Source organism: Glycine max, chromosome 16 (assembly GCF_000004515.6).
Source record: "Glycine max cultivar Williams 82 chromosome 16, Glycine_max_v4.0, whole genome shotgun sequence".
Lineage (NCBI taxonomy): Eukaryota > Viridiplantae > Streptophyta > Magnoliopsida > Fabales > Fabaceae > Glycine > Glycine max.
Genome location: NC_038252.2, coordinates 32,898,769 through 32,922,050, shown reverse-complemented (window position 1 = coordinate 32,922,050; position 23,282 = coordinate 32,898,769). Strand labels below are relative to the sequence as shown.

The 23,282-nt window shown below is 29.8% G+C and overlaps 1 protein-coding gene and 1 long non-coding RNA gene across 2 annotated transcripts; one reads left to right on the top strand and one right to left on the bottom strand.

Moving 5' to 3' along the window:
- Nucleotides 1-11,413: 11,413 nt before the first annotated feature.
- On the bottom strand, nt 11,414-12,670 carry LOC102669915 (uncharacterized). The gene is made up of 3 exons (XR_418889.4): nt 12,533-12,670; nt 11,856-11,933; nt 11,414-11,750 (listed from the first exon to the last, which is right to left on the bottom strand). It is a non-coding gene; the product is annotated as an uncharacterized lncRNA (long non-coding RNA).
- A 38-nt stretch (nt 12,671-12,708) lies between these two features.
- Nucleotides 12,709-16,344, top strand: LOC100804788 (trihelix transcription factor DF1). The gene is made up of 2 exons (XM_003548066.5): nt 12,709-13,125; nt 14,158-16,344. Exons 1-2 carry the CDS (start codon nt 12,833-12,835, stop codon nt 15,830-15,832), a joined length of 1,968 nt encoding a protein of 655 aa, XP_003548114.1. The 5' UTR covers nt 12,709-12,832; the 3' UTR covers nt 15,833-16,344.
- Nucleotides 16,345-23,282: the final 6,938 nt, after the last annotated feature.

The window sequence follows — 23,282 nt, the reverse complement described above, 5'->3', positions numbered from 1 at the left end:
CTGTTATGCCCATGTCTGATATCTTTCCGTACGACTTGATCGGATTTGCGTTTGGTGAGGCCCATTGTCTGCACCAACTCCCGATGCCCCTTTGTCTTGTCCCCTAAACCTGCCTTGATATCACCTTTATTCAGTTTTTGTTGCAGTTGATGGGACCTCTCCAATGCAAGCCTTCATGCAAACGTACGCTAAGATCTTAAATTTGACTGTAGCGGATATATCCACAGAAGCAATCGCATGGTGCCCTCTAGAGTCGAACTTATGTTGATGATATAAAATTATTTTATTTTCATGGTACATAACAATTTTTTTCTTTATAATAAAAGTTAATTTTTTTATTCCAATCTATTATGGAAAATCAACATAAAACTATAAAGGCTTATTAAATGCAATTTTGGTCCTTTTTCAAAAAAAAAATCTGAAATTTTGATCTCCTATGTTAAAAAGATACATTTGGTCTCCCTATTTTTTAAAACCTGTAATTTTAGTCTCCTATTTTAAAATATAAACATTTAGTTTCCTATTTTTTAAAAATTTGTAATTTTGATTATTCTCTCTAACTAAAATCATTGATGCTTAAGATATTAATATTGATTATGTCATAGATTAAATAAGTTATCTTGCGTTACATAACTAAATTTAGGCCATATCAAGTCAATTTTTTTTACCGATCAACACTTTTTTAATTTGATCAATGGAAGGACAACAATTATGAATTTTATAAAATTGGAGGACTAAATGTTCCTATTTTAAAATAAGAGAACTAAATTTGTGGGATTTTAAAAAATAAAAAGATTAAATGTCTCCTTTTAAAAATAAATGAACAAAAATTAAATATTTTTAAAAACAAGAAAACAAAAATTACATTTAATATAATTATAAACTATAATTTAGAAGCAGTGGAGATAAAGAATGGAGAAAATAATAGAGCAGGGAGTGGAAAGTTTGTTATATAATTTCCAGAAATGGGATACTCTATTTATAAGTAAAAAAATACATATATTGTCTCATTACAAGTCATATATTGTCTCATTAAAAATCTAGCCAAGAAAATTCAATGAGAAAACTATGACAAAGGAAAAAAGACAGCATAATGCATTTGTTTCTCCCTTTCATGCCGATAATTATCTTAGAGGCAACAAAGTCAAATTTTATTAAACAAGTGCTCAAAAACTTTTCTTAGGCAATGACTTTGTAAAGATATATGTTAGATTCTCACATATGCTAAAATTGTTTTATGATTAGATTGTACTATTATTTTGGTTTGTTTCACATATCACCAAAAAATTGTTATACCACCACATGTAAACTGATATTTTATTTGTGATATACTATTACAAGTATTAGACAAATACCCTCTAACATAACTTGTGTCTAACTTCATTCCAATATTTTCATGTAGGTGAGAACTATATCTTGCTAGTAAATTGACGACAAATGATACATCATGTGTCATGTTTATTAGCAAAATACATTGGAGCCATGATAGCTCTAAGATATGATACTTCATCACCAAATAGTTTTTCATGGTTTTCTCTAGGTCTAAAAGGATATTCATTCACATATAGGCCTTAAACCCATTGAAGTGCATAACGAATGTGATTTGACCATATAAAATCTTTTAAAGTTGATAAACTTTATGTTGAAGTAAACAATACGGAAACCAAAGAAATTTACTAAGGAGAAATAAGTTTTTTTTTTATAGTAATCTTCTACTATTGCATATTGTTTAGTGCCTTGCTTTCTTCCACCTTGTTTGGGAAAAGTTCATTGAAAAAAATGATCATCCTTTAGAAGTCTAGTAAGAGTTAGTAGGAATCATAAAAACAATCTTATAACATGAGAAAAAGGCATAAATAATACCCCTTCTGTCTAAAAATATAAAGCTATTTCAACAAACTCACACTCTTTAAAAAAAGTTGGTTAATTTAGCTAGTAGCATTAAATTTGTTAGCAATTTTTATTATTTTTCCAAAACTACCTTTCAAATTATATAGACTCATCATCTTTCTCTTTCCACTTAATTAATCTCTTCCTAATTAATGATTGTATGCTAATCTTATTCCCGATGCTTATTTTGGCCAAAAAATAAGTAATCCAAAAGACAACTTGAAAAGAGTGTTATTGATGCGAAAAATATGTTAGGCTCAAACAAGGGCAAATATATCCTATGTAATAGTAACATTGAACTTGAAAGTTCAAATATCAAACCCAAATGATCAGTCATATTCCTAATTAGTTAAGTTTATTAAACTAACAATAGAACTAATTAAAAAGAGAATTTTAATATTTTTATGATTTTGGTTTTTATAAGAAAATAGATAACTGAATATAAAGAGAGGTTTTAAGTTATAATAAGAATGACAAAGGATTATAATTCATTATTACAAATTTTCCCTCAATCTTAGTCGTAATGAAATCCTTTCCCCAATTAATTACTAATCCCCAAAATCAACTAAAGCCCTCAGGGTCACAAGATATTTTTTTTTACCTTAAATCAATATCTCAATGATCATGAATCTATCAATTTAATTCAAAGAATAAAATCAATTCTAGGGATGATTAATTAAAAATTAACTAATCTATTGAAGATTACCCAAACAGTTTGATCATGCAATTTGGTGCAAAACATTCTCTACCTAAATTTACCAATCACATGGAGATGATTACTACTAAGAAATCAATTGATTATTAGAATGGTCGGTTTCAAATAAACATTAAAATAAAAAAGATTATTAATTAACATAAGACCATGAAGAATTTAATTAAAAATAAGGAGAATAGTATATTTGGACAATTGTATCATAACCTTCAAACTAAGGAGACTAACCATTTATGATCTGAGCTAAACTAGCAATCTTATAAAAAGTAAACATGACATACCAATAGACAAGAATGATGACCACAATTCGTTCTAACGGTGTTATCCACGCTCTTCAACTCTCAAAAACTCTTAAGGTTCTCTTAAATTTTTTTTAAAAAATAAAACTGAACTCATAATGAATTGTACAAAGCCTAGAGACTTGTATATAGCTTTCTAAAGATATCTGTACGAAAAGGCACATTACGAAAGTAATCGGAAGTGACATTGAAACCTTGGGCCATTATGGATTGCCATGACCCTCTTGGTTGACCAAAACCATCGTGATTTGACCCCTCTTGGTTGACCACAACCCACATGGTTTGACCATGATTGTTGTCAAATTTTGACGTTATTTTGTAAGACTATTATCACTTTATTGTGGTTGTGCTAATTACCATAGTCATGGTAAATATATCATGGTCGTAATCAAGTGCAGAATTTTTAAATCTTCATAAAATCATGCAATTTTTAATTCTTTCACTCAATTGAGCAATTATACTCCTGCTATACAAAACTTGTTTCTAAACGTGAATTCTATCAAGAAAATGCATGAAAAATGACACAAAAACTCACAAAAATATCACTTAAAAAGTGGTTTATCACTTATAAAAAAGGACAAACAAATTTAAGAAAAAATATTATATTTAGGAACAGAGGGAGGAAGTAACACAAAAAAATAATCAAATTTAGCTCTAAAAGAGTTCAAAAACAAATGTATTGCCAATCATGTTTTGCATGTTTATAGTGTGGCATTTAGTCATATTGAGTTGGCCTTTATATGATTGTTAAGTAGGATAGGTAGGATGATAATGAATTCAAGACCAAGAACTCATTTAAGTGATAGAAATGATGTTACTAACATGAAGGTGGTATACATGCCAATATTTTCACTAAACGCCTTCATGTAAACAAACTTTAATTGTCACTAACACCATTTATATTACTTGATGAATTCAAAAATTTAATTTCATTCCCATCGTGCTTGGCACTTAGAGTAAGATCAACTCATGATGGTAAATGACATGTTGTATGCATGTTGAGCATGACAAGCCTAGAAAATTGATTTTGAACACTCTTTTAGAGCTGAAATTGGGTTTTTGCATGTTGCATATCATTCATGGCATTTCTCGCATTATAAGGTTATTTTTATGGTTCCTGGTATCTTTTCCTAGGCTTTTGAAGGTTGGTCAATTTTCTTTATAGTTTTAGTAGCACACAATAAAAAGGTTTTAAGGCCTAGAAAACTATATTTGTCCGAGATATAACTAATGTAGAATATGACATCTACATCAGTTAATAACAAAATGATGTAGAAATCCACACTCGATTATGACAACAACCGATGTAAGATGTGGCTTTAGTAAGGTAAGATAATCCAAATATCCTACATCATATAATAATTGAACCAATGTTGAATTGTGGATTTTTACATCGGTTTAACATGGTATTGGACAAAATTTGATCCCATAACGATATAATTGGCTTCACTATAATAGTGTAAATTTTAATTTAATATAGAGGGATGATAATTAAGTAGAGGATTCATGATCTTAAATTCATGAAGTCAATATGCATCGTAACTTCGTAAGATCAAAATCGTTTAATTAAAAATCTTAAATGGATTCACTTCAGTTCATTAAGTATTGTGCGTGATTTGTTTTAAACCATCCGGTATATTTGAATTAAATTCTTACATATTAAAAAAAACTTAGATTTCAGGTTGAAATGAGGAAGTATTCTGTGCAATGTACGGTCAATTTTATATGAGTAAATATCATATTATATTAATATATTTTTCTTATAAAAAATATGGGTCACAAAGTAAGTTTGAGTAATTAGACCTGTATTTAACACATTTTTTTAAGCAAGTTGGACTAAGAATATTCAACTCATTAATCTATTTGGTTTGTCCTATTTTATAACCCACGAAAAAAAATGGGAACTGGACATGGCGGACTAGCCTGTTGGACTAATAAGGTTTTTCTTTATAGTTTTAGTAGCACACAATAAAAAACATTAGTATAGGATTTCGAGTTTCTGCTTCATTTTAATATAAAAGTAACATTGTATTAATTAACACTTAAGATTTAGAAGATGGTGGATAAAGATAGATGTCTCTTTAACTATTTTTTTCTTCCATTGTTATTAGTATTAGAGGCAAAATAATTAGAAAAGGTAGATGTAATAATGCAATTAAATACTATTGGGTGGATGAGTGAAAATAATAGTGCACCAATATTGTTTTTTCTATAATTTTAAAATTATATTAGGATCCTAATACTCCAATTTAAAATTATTTAATATTTCATTTGATTTAAATTAAATTGACATAATGTATACTTTTAAAATATATATAATCTATAATCTCTTATTATATACTTATAATTATTCATTTATGATAAAATTTATATAAACAAATAAATAATATATAATTATGATTCAATAGTTAAGTCGATGAAAATAGTATAATATAAAATTATTAATGATATAGTAATGCAATTTTGGTCATTAATTGATCATTTAAAGTTAAATTTTAATTTTGATGTGATGTATTAGTGTAAAGGTGATATTTTTGTTGGTTGACATTTATGTGACAAAAAATTAAATTAAGTAAAAAATAAAAAAGATTTTGGTATGAGTTAAATTCATGATCTCTTATTTAAGGATAAGGTAATAAATCATTAAGATGATTATTTTTTTAGTTAATTTTATAAATATTATTTTATATGCATTATTATTTAAGAGTTATTAATTTTTTTTATCATAAAATTTATAAATTAGAAAAATATTGAACATATAAATAATTTTAATTTTATTTTATATTTTTTTATTTTGAATAATTTACTTATTTTATTTTAATTTTACCAATGTATAATTAAATTTCATAAATTCATATGCAAATTATTTTATAAATTTATTTTAATATACAAATTACTTTTATTCTAATTATATAAATCAATATAATGACATCAATTAATATTTAAATTATATATATTATGTAAATATATTTTAATTATTAAAAGTAAAAAAATTCAATTTTTAATTTCTTAGATTATTCAAATATTATTTTAAATTTACCTAATTTGTATGAATTAGGTAAAATGATTTTTTAAAATAATCTATATATTAAGGTATGTATTTTTTTAAAAAAATTATAATAAAATAAGAATTTTTTTATTAACTTATATTAAAATAAAATTTTATAATAAAAATAAATACATGGAAAATTAAATATTAAATATATTTAAATATTAAATATTTTATTTATAAATTCTTATAATTCAAAATAATTAATAATTCTTGACTAATAATACATTTAAAATAATATTTTAAATAAAATATTATGAATTCAACTTCTAATTCTTTTTATTTTTACTTTGTTTAACCAATAGAATCACCAAAATTACTTATTTGACACAGTGACTTTTCGTTTTGCCCCTCGATCGTTTTAATTAGGGTTGGCAATCCAATAATTCTCCTTGGATAGAGAACGCAGCGACTGCCATCGAAATTTTGATGCCATTTATAACGGTAGGTTACAAATCCAACAGGATTGGTCACTATTAACTTCCGTTCATAAATGGCTCTGCCTAAAAACACATGTCCTGCATAAATCTTTTTTTTTTTTGGTACAGTTTTTTTGCTACATCACCGATCTAGTTTTAGAGACTGTTTTTTAGCCTTATATTTTTTTAAATCACTTTTATTTGAAAAAGTAACTTCAATTGTTCTCAGTGAGTTTATTTAGGTTTTTGAAAAGAAAAAAATTACACTAATTACTCGTAAAATTATGAAAAATTACACTAGTACTTTATGATTTTTTAACCTTTACAATAGTCTCATTTTTGGGGAGTTTGATGTAATATTTTTTAAATAATTAAGTGGATTGGATGTAATGTATAAAAGATCGAATGTCTGTAAATAATGTTTGAAAATTAAGGAAATTATTGTAGGAGTAAAAAAAAAATATTTGTATGATTTAACGAAACTTCAAACTTAATCTTTTGACTTTCCTTTATTTAATAATATCCTTTGGTGTGCTACTTTAACCTCTATGATCTAGGGTGTCAACCCAATTAGGAACTTGGGTTCTATGTTATGACTTGCATTCTTTGTTTTTTTTAAAACGAAACATCAAAGATAATTAATTAGTGCAATTTACTAAAAATAAATTCTGATTATTTAATCTCTATCTTAAATAACTTACAAAAATAAAACTGAAATTAATTCTACTTTTAAAAACCTTTTTTTTCATATAATAATACGTACATACAAAATATTATTTGTTCTAGATTGGATTTAAAGCTCAGTCCCCGTTCAACGTAAAAGATACCTCAATCCAACTTCGAGCTAGCATAAACGGTTAAGTGTTGTTCAAAGCAAAGTGAAATGCACATTAATTGTATGTTTGGATGGAAGGAAAGAAAATAGTAAAGAAAAAACGGTTAGGCAAGAGAAATCATCTAATGTAGAGTAGGAAGAATAAGAAGAGAAAGAATGACAGTTAAGTTGTTGAGAGTTAGTTAAGACTCTGTCAGCTGTCAACATCTGGCAGGTTAGTTAGTAATTTTAATTTGAATATACAACAATATTTTGAAGAAGGAGAAAGGGGGAAGAAACTGATTGTATTGAGAGAATTGAGAAGTGTCTCACTGTTGTAAAGGAAGAGAGTGTCTTTCCTTGTGTAAAGAGTGAAATAACTAACAATAATAGCGAATCCTTTATCTCTGTGTATAATATCTTGCGTGGATTCTTGTGTGCGTATGTTCTAACTCTAGTTGCAATTAGTAAAGTAAAGAAGATTCCTAACAATTGGTTCAATTTGTTGAAGAAAGAATCATGGATCGTGATGAGGCTTGATTCAGTACTTCATTGGAATCTTCGATTGCAGCATTGAAAACAACAACCAATGAATTGAAGGTGACGACCACTGAGTTGCAAAAATTGTCCAAAAAACAAACTAAGGTGATTGCGAAGGTGTCAAAATAGTGATGACCTTAAAGATTTGGGCAAGATGGTGAAGATGCTCATGGAACAAAAAGGCATCACGTATAATGACGCCAAGAATGCATCTATGGAGCAAAACAATGGGTTGGAGGATAAGGAGTCCGCAATGGAACCTGAGCCTTCATCAACATCAGAGGACGAAGAGAACAAGCCTGAGGCAGATTCAATATTGAATTCATCACACCATTATTGGGCGAAAGGGGTGAAAATGCCAATGTTTGAAGGAGAGGATCTGTTAGGCTGGATTGTGCGTGCGGAAAAGTTTTTTGTAGTGCAACATGTCCAACAGAGCACGAAAGTGAGATTGGCCTTTATCAACATGGAAGGAAATGCCTTGCACTGGTTCCAGTATTGGAAGCAAAAGACGAAGCGGAAAAGTTGGTTTGTTTTCAAGGCAACGCTGATTAAGCGCTATGGTGGTACTGGAAGGGGAGATGTTTACGAACATTTGGCAACATTGCACCAAATGGGGATTACGACTAAATTCATTCAGGAATTCGAGGTGCTGGTGGCTCAAGTCTCATGTACAAAGGAAGCGCAATTGTGAGGATATTTTTTGAGGGACTTCACAAGGAGATCTATGCAAAAATTCATCCCCACAAACCGAAGGATCTGTCAAGTGCCATGGAGTTGGCGACAGATTTTGAGGAAGCTGAGAAAGAAGGGAATCCAGAGGTCGAGTTGCATAGTCGTGGGTTTCATTTTCAACCCAAGGGAGAAATGTGGATACACAATGTTGAAGGATCCACAACGAATACCTTTCACAACAACCAACGTCAGAATCAAACTCTAACAGGGGAGGCACGTAGCTCTGTGAACGTAATGGCTGCAAATCAAAGTGAGTCTACAAGGTTGGGATCACAGAATATGGGAGTCTAAAACCTTTCCTACCAATAGTACCTTCGCCGTCGTGAAACAAAACTTGGTTATCATTGTAGAGGTCCATTTGTTGCTGGTCATAAGTGCCCCGGAAAAAACCTCAGGTTGCTTATTTTGGCAAAGGATGAATGTATTAATAATGAGGTGGAGTTTACAAGAATGGAGGAGGAGCTTGAGAATACATTTGACAATATAGGAGAAATAAAGGTGTAATGTCAATGGATGGACTTATCCGTTTGCTCAACTAATGGATTTATTTAACCACAAACAATAAAATTCAAAGGGTTGATTTAGGACAAAAGAGTGTATGATTTTTATTGTAAAGTAAAGAATATTCCTAACAAAAGCATCATTAATGATATAATTTTAATTCTATGATAGGAGAAAAAAAGAGAGAAGAAAATGGAAAGAAAAATTGATTTATGGAGATAAAAATTTAAGCTTTTTTCTCCCATTTTTTTTCTCAATTCAAATTTAATTTTTTTCCTTTTCTATTTTCTTTAATTTCCTTCAATCCAAACAGAGGATAAGGATTATTCGGACAATTATTCCAACAAGATAATATTTTACTTAAAAATATTTAATAATCCTTTTTTGCCCCTATAAAAAAAGGTATTTTCCTTGTAAGACAATTTTTTTTAAAAAAAAGATGAATGTAGAAAAATATAAGTCACAAAAGACAGAAAAATATACTAATTTTACCATTTTATTCTTTTAGTTTTTACCGTTTCCACTTTTCTTATGCTAAATACAAAGTGAGCCAGTGGCACAAACACAAACCTTGACACAACCCTATCAAAGAGAGAAAAATGAAAATTTGTTACTGGTTGTATTCCTTAGAGAAATTTTATTGTACGAAAAGTTCTTTCCATCTCACCTCCCCATTCCCACATTTTTTTTCCCGGAAGACTAGAACCTCAAATATTTTTAATAGTATTGAGAATAAAATATCATACTCTCTCATGTCTCAATTATAATTGAAGAAAAAATTAATTACTTTTATGCTCATTAACTAAGTTAGTTAAACATAATTTAATTGTGCTAATCTCATTTTAAAAATAATTTTTATCCTAAATTATCTTTCATTGGAATTTTATACTAAAAATAAAAAAATTATTGAAAACACAACCCCGATTAAATGAAAATATTTAGGGGATAAAATCATTAAATAAGGTGAAATTAATAATAAAAAGTATAAGTAAAACATATGATTTTTTTCTTATATTCAAGTTTGAAAGAAATATATTATTTTTCAAACATAAAAAATCTATAAGAGGAAATTATAATTTGTAAAAGATTAACTATTTTGGATTTTTTTTATTACGAAATTATATATTTTGTAAAAATTTATATTTTCTTTTGCCACACTATTAGAAACTGTTTTCTTACTCCCACTAAAAACTTCCTAGAGCCGCCATTGGTCCAAGGCCAATATTACAACTTAGGAGCAAAGTTACTATAATACTCATAAGTACAATAGAACTTACTTTGATATAGAAATAAAAAGAGAGTATTAGATATAAGGCATTTGAGAATTTTTCTACTTAAAATTCTTAAAAACTGTCTAAAGAAATTTTAGTCTTGTATCCAAACATATTCTAATAATATTTCAAAATAATTAGGCCTCTCAAATTGGACTTAGTAATAGGCAATCCAACATATCCTAAGCATCTTATATATCAGACAATGTCTAAAAATATCATGTATGCATTTATATATCATCGTTCTATTCAAATTATTACTAGCTCAAGTGTTGGAGACTCTCTGTAAGTACTCAACCTCTCTCTTCTTTAACTAAATTGCAATGGAAGGCAGAACCATTATCTGTATAACTCAAATCTTCAATCTTAGTCGATTAAAACTTTATCACAGTCAAAGTGAAACTCGAATCAGTCAAAATCCACTTCAAACATCTCAAATCCCAACATTATTTAACAATGCTTTTATAACATTAAATAAGAAGTATATAATTCATTTCCAGTATTAAGAAAATATGTAGCAAATCTATTTTTTTTGACATTTTCCACTCCTTATTTTAAGATATACTAAATTACATCTTACTAAGAAAATATATTTGATGATTTTTAAATTAATACCACTTGCACTTTTCGTCCTTATTCACAAATTGAGTTTAAAAGCATATGTAGTTAAAATTAGTCACGTGAATGGAGTTAACTCGATCAGTTGTTATTTTTCCACTTCATGATAATTACATGAATTATGTTTAAATTATGAAAATTTCCCCAATAAGTAATATGTTATTTCACTATAAATGGTCGACCGTAATTTTAAAATAGGAAGGGATCCTCCCTTATCTTTTATTAACAAATTAGGCCATAAATTAATGTCTGTATATCATTCCTTCAGCTTCAACAAGTTTTTTCTTTAAATTTTCATTATAACAGGAGTATTTTAAATTTCGCTTTTTGTCAATTAAGTACAATTTGTCAAAATTGTGATGGTCACCATCACACGTAGGACCCAAAGGCCACATGTAGAGTACCACACAGTACACGATTTCTTCTCTTTCAAATTAACTTTATAAATAAATAAAAAAATGTTTTCATACCCTATTGAGATGTATATATATATTATATGGTCGTGATAAAATAAAATAAAAAAACAAATAAAATTAAATACAATGAAATGAAATAGAAACAAAAATAAAATAATGAGTTGAAATTAGGGTGGTAAAATGATTATTTTTTACATCCGGGACATTTCAGGCATCAAACTATTTGATACTGTGAAAACATAAGCGAAAGTCTTAAATATAAGGGACAGGCTCACATCACACTGACCAGTTAATCTAAATAAAAACACATCATAGATTAACTTCAATGATTAAAGGTCAATGCAATAGCCATGTTCATGTCCTGTTTGGTCATTTCAGCTCAATGTGGCCAACTGCCACTGATGAAATCCAACCTCCCAAAAATATCACTAAAGAAAAAAGCATGTAGAGACTAAAAAGATAATCTTCAGTATTCACCTTCACCACCTGAGGAAAGAAAAACAATTAAAAATTAAATAAACACCATATTTTGAAAGTAAAAAAGAAAGTTAAAAAATAAAAAAAGAAGAAGAAGAAAAAGAAAAAGCTGACCTACATAAGTCGGCCTTTAACTAAATTTAGCTTCACATACAAAATCCAAGTTATTATGTCCATCGTCTCTTTGTGCACCTGTTCAAAAAACTCTGCACCAGTTAATCAATGTTTATTTTCTCTGTGTATAAACAATAAATAATAAATACCTGTATATATCTTTCTGTGCCATTTTATTATTACAGTGGGAGAAAACCCAGGTGCATGAATTTAGTAATTTACTTTCCCCCAGATGACACCTTTATAAAAAAGCCCTTTAAAAACAATAAAATAAAAGATAGAGGATTCCACCTTGAATAAAAATAAAGTCAGTGTAATACATTAGTAATCAATTAAATTTTAGGCAGTAAGTTTTTCTATTATTAACTAATTCAAAATTATAATAAAAATAAATTTTAAAGTAATTTTTATATTAAAGTCAAACAAATTCAATATGTCTATTATAGTAGTCTAAAATTGTTTTATATTATTGACTTATTTAACTATTATAAAAATAATAAACTTACTATATACGATGATAATATTTGATTATTGACTATTTGAAAAATCCTTTATATTATGCTAAGAATACATTCCGTATTTATTTATAAAAATAATATCAAAGTAAAAAATATTTTATTTTTTGATATAAATAAATAAATAAGAAAAAATAATAAAATTCTTGAGATTAGTATTACCTTACCACCAAGCAGATCCCACCCAAATAAATAAATAAATTCACCAAAACACGTTCATGTGTACAATACACACATCTATGCCAAAAACCCATCAAAGAATTCACCACCCTTTTTCTCCTCCTCCTCCTTCTCTTTTTCCCCCCACATATTATTATCTTTTTTCCTCCTCTGTAATTGCCAACAAGGTTCTGTGCAGTGTTTGTAGAGAGAGAGAGAGAGAGAGAGGTAGATAGCTAGATAGACCACAGAACTAGAAAAAAAATATTATAGGAAGAGAGGGAGAAACTAATAGAGAGTCCTATGCTGGGGGACTCAGCAGTGTTGGGAACAGGAGGAGGAGGCTCTGGTGATGCAGTGGCAGCACCACCACCTGCTGCATCAGGAGGAGCACATGATGGTGGTGTTGACGGCGGTGACGGTGGCGGTGGCGGATCAAATTCAGGGGATGATAGAGTTGAGGAAGGTGAGAGGAGCTTCGGTGGGAACAGGTGGCCGAAGCAAGAGACTTTGGCTTTGTTGAAGATACGGTCGGATATGGACGTGGCTTTTAGAGATGCAAGTGTAAAGGGTCCCTTGTGGGAAGAGGTTTCTAGGTGAGTGAATATCATTCAATTTTCTTTTTTTTCTTTTTGAGATTTTTATTATTTTTTCACCTCAATCGATGAGTACTATACCAGTTTGAGTTGTTGGGTACTTGGAGATCTGAAACCTCTCAATTCTTGCTCAAGTTTTGTTCTTTCATCTCTTCATTCTCTTGGGAATGTGTTTCACTTCAATTCCATGTTAATTTTTTTCCGTCTCACTCACTCTCTCTCTTGGTTTTTTGCTCTTTCATTTGGATTTGTTTAATTTCCTTTTACTTTTTATTCTTTTCCCTTTATTTCATTCTTAAATTCTGCTATTTATCCTCCCCCCTTTTTATAAAGTTTTAGAGTGGAACTGTTTATGAAAAGAGAAAAACGCTATTCAGTACGAATTTAAATTTCGTCATTACCTAACGAGAGTTGATTTTTAACAAATCACCTATTATATTTGTTTTCAAATCTTTTTAACCAATATGTATTTTTTTTTCAATATCCACCGTTCAATTTCAGTTTCGTGCAATTCGTGTTTCAAAATTTCGATATGTGATGTGGTTTTCTGACAGTCATTTTGATACATACATGGTGTGTTTTCCAAATAAGTTACCAAATCAAATTGGTTCTTCAAAAGCAACATTTTCTTCCTCCCTTATTTCGGTTACCCACTCTTGGTTGGGAATGAATGAAGGTAGATTGCACGATCTTCTCACTTGGGTTCATGTGTTTTCCATGGGAAAGCATTTTCCGTTTCACCGATTCATTGTATTTGATATTAATTAAAAAAACTTTAACTCCAATTACTACATCACTTTTTATATTACATATCCTCATTTAATTTCCCTCATTTTAAGGTCTTCAGTTACTTCCTTTCCCCTCATTTCCGTTCATGGGTACTTGAAATCCTGAGATAAATTTTTGTATTTTCTCTATTATCTTATGCTTCCATTGCCACCTATGCCATGAATTTGATGAGATAAGATAAAGCCATAAAGCTTTTTCTTTTCTTTTTTTTACTTTGTCTTCTTTTGGGGTTATTGTTATCAGGAAGCTGGCAGAGCTTGGCTACAACAGAAATGCCAAGAAATGCAAAGAGAAGTTTGAGAACGTTTACAAGTACCACAAGAGAACCAAAGAAGGACGAAGTGGGAAATCAGAAGGCAAAACTTATCGCTTCTTTGATCAATTACAAGCCCTTGAAAACAACCCTGCAATTCATGGAAAGCAATCTCCAACACCTCCAAAGCCGCCACCACAAACAACAGCACTATCAGCAACACCAGTGTCAATAGTGGTAACAACAACTACAACTACACCATCATCAATAATAATGCCACTTCCATTGCCACCAGTGTCTAATAACAACAACAACACCACTGTTCCATCCACAACATCACTTCCTATGCCTCAAAGCATTCTCAACATAACACCACCATCAACACTGAACATCACAATCCCTTCTTTTCCACCATCAAACCCTACAACATACTTCCCAACACAAACACCAAACCCTACTAGCAACAACAACAACAACCCTCCAAGCACCATCACCCCACCTTCCTTCCCCAATTTCCCCGCCGATCTCTTGTCGAATTCGAGTTCTTCATCGACTTCTTCGGAGGAAACACCGACGACGGAGGCCAGAGGGCGCAAGAGGAAGAGGAAGTGGAAGGACTTCTTTGAGAGGCTCATGAAGGAGGTGATAGAGAAGCAGGAGGAGCTGCAAAGGAGGTTCTTGGAGGCCATAGAGAAGAGAGAACAAGAGCGTGTGGTGAGAGAGGAAGCGTGGAGAATGCAAGAGATGCAAAGGATCAACAGGGAAAGGGAGATTCTAGCACAAGAGAGGTCCATTGCCGCAGCAAAAGATGCTGCTGTTATGACATTTTTGCAAAAGATAGCCGAACATCAGCAACAAGAAACTATCAATCTTGAACCAGCATTGAATAACAACAGCATCACTGTTGTTCCACAGCAACCAGTGCCACAAGCAACACCAACATCAACTCCAACACCACAACAAGCACAAACAACAACAGTTCCTGAGGCCCCACAAGTGCAGCCATTGGTCCCACAACTACAACAACAACAACAAATAGTGGTGAGTAATGTGGAAATCAACAAAGCTGATAATAACGGTGAGAATTTGATGATGGAAGCAAGCTCTTCAAGGTGGCCAAAAGTGGAGGTACAAGCACTGATAAACCTGAGGACAAGCTTGGAAACAAAGTACCAAGAAAGTGGACCAAAAGGGCCACTGTGGGAGGAGATCTCAGCGTTGATGAGGAAAATGGGGTACAACCGGAACGCCAAAAGGTGCAAAGAGAAGTGGGAGAACATCAACAAGTACTTCAAGAAGGTCAAGGAAAGCAACAAGAAGAGGCCTGAAGATTCAAAGACATGTCCCTATTTTCACCAGTTGGAGGCTCTATACAGGGAGAAGAACAAGGGAGAGGGGCAGATGAAGCCGGAGAGCATGATGGCGCCGCTCATGGTGCAGCCGGAGCAACAATGGCCTCCTCAAACAACGCTTGTGGTACCGCCAGAAGTAACCATGGGAGACACCCAGAATGACCCCATGGACCGGCAGTACCATGAGGAGAATGAGGATGACGAGGACGACAAGGAAATTGGAGATGAAGACGAGGATGAGGACGACGAAGGAGGTGATAATTATGAGATAGTTGCGAGCAAACCAGCCACAGCTGATGCTTCCGGAGAGTGAGAGGAAAAAATATTGACCAAAAAGGGCATCAATTAAAGAATGATGGATCAATTTGAATTCACATATTGTCGGAAAAATGGTGGTGTTGGGATGAAATTTGGTATTGATGGTGGATGGTGATGTGATTGTATTGAAGATTTTGAAAATGCACGTACTTCAGAATGACACATGGGTATAGGGGTAGCCAGTAGGGTGGGGGAATCTGGGTTGGAAGTACTTGGTACAATAGCAGCATATAGTCAGTAAGATTATATGTTTTTTTTGTTTTGAAAGAAGAAATAATTAATTATTTTTTGAGCTCAATAAATAAGTTGATGAGGGAGAGGGGAAGGGTTATAAGATAGAGAAAAAACTTCAGACTTGCATGAGAGGTGAGGTTCAACATAAAATGAATAAGCAAGAAACCTTGATTAATGTTATGGTACTAGCTATATAGGTTTTTTGTACTAAATTTTCATGTTCATGTTGATGTAAATGCGAGAAACGATTAATTGTGGGGGGGTTTGTCTTTATTTTGTTTCTTTAATTTCCTTTTCAATTTTGTTACTCTTCAAATGTTGTCAATCATTTTTGTTTCTTTTCCTCCTTCATTGTATATTATCTTGTCTTGATGAGTTAATTTGTTTATTTTTCTTTTAAATTCTTCCTCCTCCTCTCTACAAACACATACTCATTACCCATTCGTCAAAACGTACAAAGGGATAGAAGAGAATGTTGGTTGAGTATAGGTTTGGTGTTAAAAAAAATGGAAATAAAGTAAAATTTTGACGAAGAGAAATTATAAAATGGGAAGCAAATAAAGAGGGGATTAATAGTGGAAAAATGAATGGAAGAAATTAAAAAGAATAAGAAAAGGGCCGGGGCTTAATTTGTAGGGACAGTGACCGAATCCCTTTGTGTTGTAACAGGGCCCTTCCCGTAGCAGAAAATGCCAGCATCACACATGGAGTCATATATAAACCCTTGAAGGAGGGTCCACCAGCAGAGAGAGGAATCTTTTGAGGTCTGAGCAAACCTCACTCACTGTGTGAATTGAGCCTAAAACACTGCACACTGTAACTGTATTGTTTGCAGCGAACACAAAGATATGTGCTTCTCTTCATGAGTGTCAGTACTAAAAAAGCAATGAAGGTTCATCTTCAACATAGTTCTATTGGGTTAATTTTTTCTGCTGTCAATTTGGTTTATTTTTGTTAAAGGTTTCATCAGCATCTAATGCTAATCACGGTTTTTGAAAAAAATAAATGTACTTGTTAAAAGAATATATAAGAGTTGTGGACCTATATATATATATATATATATATAAAATTAAAAAAGAATAAGAGTTCATTATGGTAAGTTTGCCTACAGTTTGCATCCCCAGAAAAACAAAAGGTCCAGAAAAGTGGTATACATATAGCGGTCGGATTTAGAAGTAATGGAGTGCAGAGATTATATTATGCTTTTGGTATATTTTATATGTACATCTGAGAGATGCTATACAAGGGAGGAATTTTCAATTGAAATAGTACAGGGTCAGTATTTTTCATATGGATTGGTGGGTATCTAATTCTACTCTTTATTTTTGTTAATTGGTCTGATTTTCTTAAGGTTTATTTTATTTTAATTCCAGTTTTACAGATATCAATGCAAATTATAACCATTACATTTGTCAATTAATTATAGACAAATTCATGTTAGTTTATTCTATTAAATTCAGTTCTCTCGATTAAATTTCTTCAATTAGTTTATTCTTCCTTTTGTGTGTGTATATATAAAAGCTTTCTCATGTATTATATCTATCTATATAACTTTTTTTGAAGTATTAAAATTGTTGTAATTAATGCAAATTAAACCTGCAATACTATCTTTCACGAGCTAATAATCTATTATTCATAAGTTTAATGTGTCTGTAATCTCACTCTCCCTTTTAAGCATACTTAGTACTTGCTGCCATCGATCCATTTCTCCCTTTCTATGTTGTTTTCTTGATTTTGTTGATATTGTTTGTGCTTTCCATGATAGAAAAATGTTCTTCAACCGTTTTCTTCATTTTACTGACAAATAATATATATTATTCTATCTGTTATTGGAACTGATATTTATATTATAAGTTTTTCTAAATTAAAGAATAAACAAAAAATTAAAATAACTTTGTAAAATTAAGTTACAAAAAATAAATAACAGTATGTTAATTTTGATTATCTTTATTCTAATTTCAGAAATAAAGTTTAAAATAAAAAATGACAAATGAAAATTGTTGCCTTAACTAATAAGGCATGCATCTCAAAACATAACTGTCATTAAGGACCGTTCATTTCAGTTTATCAGAAGGTAATTTTATAATACAACTTTTTTAGAGTTTTGATTAGAAAAATTATATCAATGATTTTTAACAACTAAGAAAAAATTTAAAAAAATATTTTTTCTTCAAAAATATACATAATTATTATAAAAGTTTTTAAAACATCTTTTAATTAAACAATTACTTTTTCTTTTAAAAATCCTCAAGGCCCTATATTACTAATGAAAATCTTGATTTTGGTATTATAAATGTTGAGTTTACTACAAACAATCACAACGATAATTCTTTCTTATTATGATCTCAAAACAATAAAGAAAAGCCAATTAAATCATATTTCTACTCTCTTTTCTTCTTCTTTTTTCACAAATATTTTTTTTTTGTTGGATACAATCTTATTCGAAGTAGGATTGGATACTAAAAGTTGATACATCAACTCTTAGTAGGGATTCAAATATTGATTTGTGACAACACGAGAGATTGGTCTTTTCCATTAAACTAAACTTCTGTTGGTACACATATTCCTACTTTGTTATTACTAATTAATTACTTCAACTAAAAAAATATAATATAACAAGTGCATGACTTCATCATTGAGTTTTAGGTTAGAGGAAAAATATGCAGAAAACAAGCCACGTTTTAAGCAAAAATTATGTAAAAATAACAGAGAGAAGATAAAAAGGATTGATATGAAAAAGGAAGAATGAGAGAAGAGAGATTGAAAAGGGGCCAGGGAAAGGTTTGATTTACAGGCGCTGTTATATTCCAAATAATGCATTTGGGGAGATGCCAATCTTGCACATCATGGTGCATCTACTTTGACTTGTGGGTGCCCTACAATTTTGTCTATTCTGATGAAAATGCTGCCTATTTGCGCGTTAAAGGATGTGCCCCACAATATTGATTGCCATGCATTTACCACCTACGGATAGGAATAAATATTCTGTTACACAGCTACAGTTTGAGACATAAACGCACCCCTTGCAGTACCCTCGTTCATAGAGACACATTCACGCAGAAAGTCTATGGATCCTATTCCCTCTCTTGGAGCCAACAATAATAGTAATAATTGATGCAAGATGGTAGTACTCTCTCATTCACAAAGTCCCTCTTCAGTGTTTTAATGTTTAAGCTTATATATCATCAATTCAATTGTCATTAATCACTCTGTCCAAATCCATTGTAACTAGGTAGGAGAGCTTGATGAGGCTCAGAAGTTCATCTGCTCTGGACTCAGACATGCCCTCCATCTGGCCCATCAGATTATAGGTAAACCAGTGCAATTAATGTCCAAAACCTACTGCCATGCTAAACAATAGTCAACCATTTAAATCAAGCAGTAATTGTTAGCAATCATATGCACGAGAGAATATTAACAACTTGTTAATACTGGCTGATTCAATTCATTTAAATAAGATTTTGAATTAAAAAAAAATTAATATAAAAAATATAATTGAGATGAGAAAACAATCAAAAATATAATTAATTAAATTTTTTAATGGATATTAATTATCAACCAACAAAATCAATAGATATTTTGTATTAATAATATAATAATAAATTAAAATTTTATGAAAGACCATTTTAATTGAGTCGAATAAAAATTAATATTAGGGACAATAAATTATTTTTCCAAATTTTTAATGCAATTGATTATCTAAAAATTAAACTCAAAATTATTTATTAAATTAGAATAATTTCATCTGAATGAATATCCATTAGTATTTCTCAAAATATTTTGAAAACTATAAGAATCATAAATAAGTCGACCAAGTTATAAATGTCTCATATCAACTATGATAAATGATAAGGTACACATGTTCTCTACCCTTCATCTCTAGATTCTAGTGAATTGAAATTTAGAATCATGCATTATAATTCTAAGTAAAAGTCTCCGGTACTGTTCTTGAAATGAGAAGATCTCCATTGATCATCAACATATCTTGTAGATGTGTGGTACATGATCACTGAACCATTTATGACACTTTTTTTTTACTTCTTCTGAATTTTTTTCTTCTACTAAACAAAAATTAAATAAGTGATATTTTGCTCTTATGAAATGCGCAGTACGCACTTTTAGTTTTTTAGTTGAAATTTAGGGAGAGATGATAGCATCTAAGTCTTAAAGTAGGAAAACTTTTAGACAAAACAACACATATAGAAGAAAGTTACATATATATCACTAAAAAAATGGATTTGAACTTATAACTCATCAGATATGAGATCCTATCTTATTTTACTCCACCATTCTCTTGAGATTAATTTTAATTTTAGTTGTATTGATTAAATTCTTTTTTGTAAATTAGATCGTGAGATGTCATAATATTTGCGAGTGTAGAATTAATTTTCATTTGAGCATTGCTGACCAGTACGTAAGATATGCTTTGAATAGATTCGGAACTCTGTGATGGAAATAAAGTTTATTAATATGGGCCTATTTTGTCAATTGAATCACATACAATGGGGCGCAGAATTTCGTGCTAATTGCAATTTTATTTTCATATTTCTAAGTACGAAACTAATTAATTACCAATTAAAATACAGAAATTTCTTCAAAAAGTTGAAGCTTGCCATAAAACATTTGATTCAGAAGTAATTCAAAGAAAGGAGAGGTTAAATGAAGTGCCTTATATGAAATGTTTGTTACCTTGAAAACTTATCGATTATAAACTAGTTGTAAAATCATTTTCTAATCTTTCTTTAAGAAATAAAAGTTAATTAACAACCATTATTCATTATTATTTTTTAAATTTCATCATAAGAACTTATTTTTTTCCACCATTTTTTAAATTTTCCATTTCAGATTTTTAATTTAACAAGTATTTCGGTTAATAAAATGAGTTTTTGCATACCTGAGGAGGTTTCATTTAATTTTTTTTTTAAAAAAAGAAAAGAATATCCATCCTATTTTAATTGCCTACCAAACAATAATATGATATTTTGAGTGCAAGCAATTTATCACTCTGGAGTCTGGACCCTTTTGGCAGACACGCCCAGAACAACAAAAGTTCGAGTCACTGAATAACTATAAGGTAATATAAGAGGGGAGACTAACAACATATTTTTTTAATATATATTTTTTATATAAATTTTTTAATTAGTTAAAATATACTGAAAAATGTAAAATTAAGAGAAAAAAATATAAATATAAAATTTTAAATCTATTAAATTTTATATTTTTTTAATAAATTTCAAACTAATGAAAAAATGTACGTGAGAGAGTATAAATATTAAAGTACGATATGGATTACCCTAGAGCAGATGAGGTGTTCCACATTGGAAATCAATAACAATTAAAAAAGACGTATTCTAGATTAATATTGAAGGAAAAGGTATAATTTCAATTAAAGAACCGACCGGAGAATAGCTTTTATGAAACCTAAAGTCATCATGACGAAAGACAATTCTTTGGGAAATTTTTCTTCAAAAAAATATATTCACAGCGATTAATTTTTTACACAACAAGTTTGAATATCAAAACGGATAATTACTTATGAAATTTTAAAAGTATGAATATAAGTATAAATATTATATTATCAATCTCTTTATACTTTTCTTTTTAGTCAAAATCGCCTAATTCTTGTACTTAAATATATATATATATATATATATATATATATATATATATATATATATATTAAATGTAAATATATAACTAAATATTTATTTATTACATTTTGGTTGAGAAATTATTAGCCTAGCCTTGAACATTAAGTATTTCAAATCTGAACCATTTAATGAGATTATAAGGCACTTTCTTTGGGTACAAAAGGCACTTAATTTGACAGCAGTGTACTAAAAAAATAGTACTAGTATTATTTTAATTATAGTCTTGATTAACCTTATTCTTTTATTTAACTTAATCATATTTTTTTATATTCATAAAATTTGAATTTAAGATATTATTTAAAATAGAGAAACTTAATTTCACTTAAATCGTATACTTATTGTTATACATATGTTTTGAATTTTTTTTATATTTATAATAAGAGCAAAATTCAAACAGGTGATGAAGTTCATAATACCCATTTAATCACACCTCTTCATGTAATAACTCTTCTCTTATATATTAATTCAAACTGCATTATGAACTTAATCAATATATTCATTTTATTTTCCACTAAAACTTTTGATTGATGCAAAAACTTATTAAGAGATCAAACTCATAGACATGAATCTAATTCTTCAATTTATATTTCAACTTATATACTCTGACGTATTACGTGTATGTGAGTATGTCTATACAAGAATTACTCTAACTCCCGGCTACTAAAATGAAAACAATGCCGCAATATATATAACAATATTGTTATATATCTATGTGCATATCCATGATTATTAAAGCATACAATGTCATTCAAATAGCCAAAATCAAAATGGAAAAATCTACAAATATATTCTACATATCAAAAGCAGGTAATTAAGGTGGCTTTCACTGATAGACAATGAATCTATGTTTGTGGATAGTACGTAGAACAAAATCCAGAAGGTCATTTGCTGAAAATGCAAATGTTTACCAGAAGGGAGACATGCAAGAAAATCAGACCATAGTTTTTTGTTGATTATTGTTCAAGGTCAACTAGCAGCTAGTGCTGTACTGTCACCTCTTCGCTATGTCGAATCTAAATTGAATCTTATCACTGACACAGAAAACTATCGAGAAAATATATGTAACTGAAACTTCTTTGTATTAATATTGTATGTGTTCTCCATTCAACATCTGAACCTACGACTGTCAGCAGATTTTCTCTATCTGATGGGATGCAAAAAATATAAAAGACTGCATAAACTTTCTAACAAATACTTATAAAATAAGAAATATGAAGTAAAATGATGAATATAAAGTTTTAAAGAAATTAATTATATGAGATAACTTTTAATTAAAAATTTAAATGTGTATAAATTAATTTTAAATCATAAAAAAGGTTTAATATATTTACTTTATTTTAAGTATAAGTAGCAGTATTTAATAAGAAGCTCTTTCATGGTGTAAAAATCTTTACATCGTATCTTTATTAAACTTTTTAATATTACTGCTCTATCGCTTTATATTATCACTAAGCTTACCTAGATTCATTAAAAAAAATTATCACTAAACTTCAAATTGGGGTTTGCAATCTCGTAATTATATATAGCCATTAGAATGTTAGATTATACTGTAGTTTTTAG

Excerpts from the sequence above, each read along its gene's own strand:
- LOC100804788 (XM_003548066.5), top strand. The coding sequence starts at position 12,833 with ATGCTGGGGGACTCAGCAGTGTTGGGAACAGGAGGAGGAGGCTCTGGT. Across the intron at positions 13,126-14,157 it reads TTGTGGGAAGAGGTTTCTAG|GAAGCTGGCAGAGCTTGGCT; the intron begins GTGAGTGAATAT and ends TATTGTTATCAG.